The 4,629-nt window shown below is 31.4% G+C and overlaps 1 protein-coding gene across 1 annotated transcript; it reads left to right on the forward strand.

Annotated features, from left to right (window-relative positions):
- The first annotated feature begins 3,741 nt into the window (after positions 1-3,741).
- Positions 3,742-4,140, forward strand: LOC21396238 (auxin-responsive protein SAUR50). The gene has a single exon (XM_010113924.1). It carries the CDS (start codon positions 3,742-3,744, stop codon positions 4,138-4,140), a length of 399 nt encoding a protein of 132 aa, XP_010112226.1.
- Positions 4,141-4,629: the final 489 nt, after the last annotated feature.

Consider the following 4,629-nt stretch of genomic DNA (forward strand, 5'->3'; position numbering starts at 1 on the left):
AATGTTGTAGGCACTTTCCCGCACTAGTCTATAATCTATAATTATACGTAAAAGGGGGATGCGGTTGAACAAGTTTTGTACTTTAATGAAAATATGGCTACATTTTCGGGCTAGATTGGTTGATCACCCAAGACAATGCAGACCATTGTTCTAATTGTGGATGGCGACTGGCGAGAGACATGGCAGCGACAGAAACTGCATCATCCAAGGCAACTACAAAAACTTAACTTACAAATATATGAAAAAGTGCAAATACATTAATAGTCATCTTTCTATTATTGACCTCTTAATCATAAAGTTTTTTTTTTTTAATCAAAATAGACTAACTTAAACAAATTAAAACAAAAGGGGCAATACTAAATAGTAACCACAGGGGACAATATAAATTTCATATTAATTTTGAAAGGCCAGTTCTAAAAAAATTTTAAATATACTGGGCTACTTTTTATATACTTAGTAAAAACAATAATATTATAGAGAGAGAATTGGTTGGATAATTATTATTTAAATAGAAGATGTGAAAGTAAAGTACACGTGTCAAACAATAATAATAAATGTAGAGAGAGAAAAAATGATGTTAACATTTATCTATGACAGACGGATGTGGCAATTCTTGTGCCAAGGGCCCAAGGACAACAAAACATATATGGAAAGACTCCAATACTCCATAGCATATGCAAATGCGGCTCCAAAATTTGCCCTATGCTTTTCTAAATAATTGATAAGCTAATTAAACTTGTTAAATGGTACATATAAAATCTCTCTCTTAATTTGTTGTCACTTTAGAGTGGGACAGAAGATCAGACAGAAGAAGATCTTCATCCTCGGCCCTTAAATAGATATATGCGCACAAAAGTTTCAAAATACAACTGGCGAAAACGAATTTTTCAAAGCATTTATTGTTGAAAAGCCCCGAATCCACAAATTTAGCAGCTAATTAAGAACCCTAACACAAAATCATATCCATATCACTACAGCCATGCGTCTCTTACGCATTACGATGAAAAAGCACAGGCAAATTATATGAACGAGACTTTAAGAAAATGGAGGTTTTGTTAGTACTAGTTTTCATATCCTTTTATTCTTAATTACCTAATGGCTTAAAATGTCCATGTGACATTGGGATGTAATGTAGTTTATCACTTACTCTTTGAAGAAAAAGGTTCTTCAGATAAACATTAAAACAGTTTCTCCTACATAAAGGCTTAAAAAGATAAATAAGAAAAAAAAAAAAAAAAAAAAAAAAAAAAAAAAAAAAAACAAAAAAGGAAGGGACTATCAATCGGAATATTATGTCCTGAAAACTACCAGATTTTGTGCATCATGTGAGAAAGAGACCTTCCAACCTCCAACCATCCCATCTCTCCCTAGCAATGAAGAATGGGCAGGGAGTTAAGAAAATCATTTTTGACAAAGCTACTTTAATAATCTGTTGGCTAAAATAATTGAAGGCTGATGTGTACTGCAGAGAATCTCATATTTCATGCAAAGAAAAGTCTTTGTTTCAATAAAAATCTGTGTGCCATTTATGAACAAGCAAGACAAACCAAGGACAATCCAAAACTTGGGTCAAGGTATTCCTCCTTTTTTTTTTTCCCGGAGAAAAGAAATACACTTGATGAATTAGCATAATGTCAGTGACGTGAATTAAAATCTCTAACTTTATGCATCAGCTGATGTGATATATAATTTATCTTTTTTATAACAATATGAGTTTAAAATATTATCACGTCAATTAATGATAATAAATTACATCTACTAATAAAAAGATGTCAACTCACATAACACATTAATTGATACACAAGAGTTGAAATTTAATTTAGTGTCCTTAGCGTTACTCATTTTATATATGGTACTTTGTGTGTAATGAACAACTTTTAGTAGGATACGTCTTACTTTTAAAACTTAGAGTACGTGACAATCGTTGAAAATAATGCAGTAACCTCCTTAATTAAGGTAGCAAATGTTGAAAATAATGCAGCTCCCGACAATTATCCTACTAACTTGTAGGCATAAATATTACAATGGAATCTTATCTGCTGAAAGTGGCATTTTTTTTTGTTTTTTTGGGCTGAAATATAAAAGATTATAAAAATAGAGGATACAGTATACAAATAACCCTAATTAGGCAACGTGTTCTTATTTGGCTTATAAGATCCCTCACTAGTGGAATGCGTAAAATTTCTTTACAGATATGATTAAACCAAGGAAAACGAGCAACCGATGCAATTGATCTAAGAAAAACGAGCAAGCTTACTATCACAATAAATGATGAGTGATATTTCTAAATAACCTCAAATCGTAGTGACACTTGATGGTTTACATGGTGATTTGACACTAAAAATATATCATCCATTGGGTTTTGCCTGCTGTTTCCACTGTTAGTGCAACAATAATTTCAGTCCGTTGCCTCCTATCTTATTAGGAGAAGAATCGTACTTTCCAGAGGAATTTTAAGCTTAAGACACGATCAGAAGTTCTCTCTTATAAACTTAGGCCCGTTTAATTCACTAATTTAAATTTTTAATTTGAGTTAAAATATAATTTTATATAAAAACTTTTTATTATACTAAAAAAATTAAATGTGATTTTTTAAAATTTTTTAATATAACAGAACTCAAATCAATAAAATAAACAGAACCTTAAGATATTTACATTAAGCCATTAATATTCTAAAGTAGCCCAGGCAAAGTACTGTACTAGTGTCATCCATTTAATGGCACTGTATTCCATCCAAGTGGGAAAAAAAAGTTTTATATCTTACAGCTTTTGCGGAGCATTACTCTGGAGTAACGTGAGTAAGCTCTCAATCTCGTAGCTTAAAAGGGTTCAAATCAGAGTGGGTTTAAAATTTAGATTTAGAGGTTGTTTTTTTTAACAAAATTCAGAAAAAATTTAAATTTAAGTTATAATTTTATTTAAATTCATGTTCTTTTAAGTTCTAATTTTATTTAATTTTATTTAATTTTATTCAAGTTATAACTCAAATTCAACTCAAAAATTACACTCAAATTACACTAAAAAAGAATAACCACTTAAACTGTGTGAGTTTTAAATTATAGGATTTGAACCTGTATTTAATTTTTGAGAACCTAAAAAGGGTGTGGGTCTAGAAATTTTTTTATATTGAGGGTTTAAATGTCACATTAAAAGATTCAAATATCTTTATACTTTTTACAAATAAACGCCAATTTAAATCTAAACCTGAGTTCCAAACCCTTTAAATCCTCTAACCGACCCCTATATTTAAAAGAGACCGTGCATATTCCTACACTTTCTTGTCAACTTCTAATAATCAATAGGAAGAATTACGGTACGTCTCATAAAATATATCGCAATCAAATTTTAGCCGTTGGATTATAAAGTTGAAACAATTAAAGTCGTTTTTTTTGTTTCTTTTATCATCTAGTGACTGAGATTTCAATTGCATGATGCATCTCAAATTTTTGGATGTACCATAGTTTTCACAAATACATTAATACATCAATATATAAAGTAAATTGCCAACACCATATCTATGGTTACTTGATAGGAATATCAAATCCTTTGTTGCCTCAAATCTTGTTGTATTATCATTTTTTAACTAATCTTGCCAATACACACACACACACACACACACACACACATATATATATATATATATATATATATATATATATTCCCATACAACACTCAACTTTGGTGAACCATACTTTCCAACTCACCTTTCCTCTCTGTCTCCCTATGTGTGTCTTATTGAAGATGAAGATTTTCATGAAAATAAGTTTCTTCAGAAGACGCTTCAATAATAAGCGCAGAAAAGAGGGTACTATTAGTGTCCTAAAGCAAGCTTTTAGGGCTCATAAATGGGAGAAAAAGGTCACCATTTGGAGGCCTAAAAAGTACAAATCAATACCAAAAGATGTCCCAAAAGGTCACTTAGCAGTCTATGTGGGTGAAGAGTGCAAAAGATATGTCATCAACATTACCTCACTCAAACACCCTTTGTTCCAAGCACTTCTCAGACATGTTGAGGATGTGTTTCAGTTTGCCAATGGATCAAGACTCTGCATTCCTTGTGATGAGTACGTTTTCCTCAGTGTTCTCCAGTGCATTCGCTTCGAAAGAGATTGGAGGTTTTCGTTGTCTTTGAGAAAGTGAGCAAAGATTCTTGAGAAACAAATAGGTATTAGCAAATGCATGGCTCATTTTGTTGTATATTTGTTTAGTGAAAATTTTTCTTTATTTTATTGTTTTTGAGAAACAAAAAATCTAGTTTGTCCGGCTTGTGTATGTGAGTTGCATTTTGTTTCAGGACAAGAGCCCGTTTCTAAAAGAGGGAAAGTTATCAATGTTTTCATTTCATATTTTTTACACAGGTTATTTTTGTTAATCATTGTTGGATGCATCATATTCAAAGTACATTTGTGCCTAAGACAAGCTTAGTCATCGTATTTAGTGAGGGCTCAAAGCCTCACAGAGATGTTGTAACAAAGTAGAAGAATGTATATAGAATGAACATTTCAAGTTCTTTTTGGCTATATTTGAACCCACCAATAGTTTCAACTTTCAAGTTTGCTAAGAAAACCAACTCAAGTATTGAGTTGCTTGGCAGAAAGGGCATTTTGGAAAAAGGATAAATTGGAAGTT

Source organism: Morus notabilis, unplaced genomic scaffold (assembly GCF_000414095.1).
Source record: "Morus notabilis unplaced genomic scaffold, ASM41409v2 Scaffold48, whole genome shotgun sequence".
Lineage (NCBI taxonomy): Eukaryota > Viridiplantae > Streptophyta > Magnoliopsida > Rosales > Moraceae > Morus > Morus notabilis.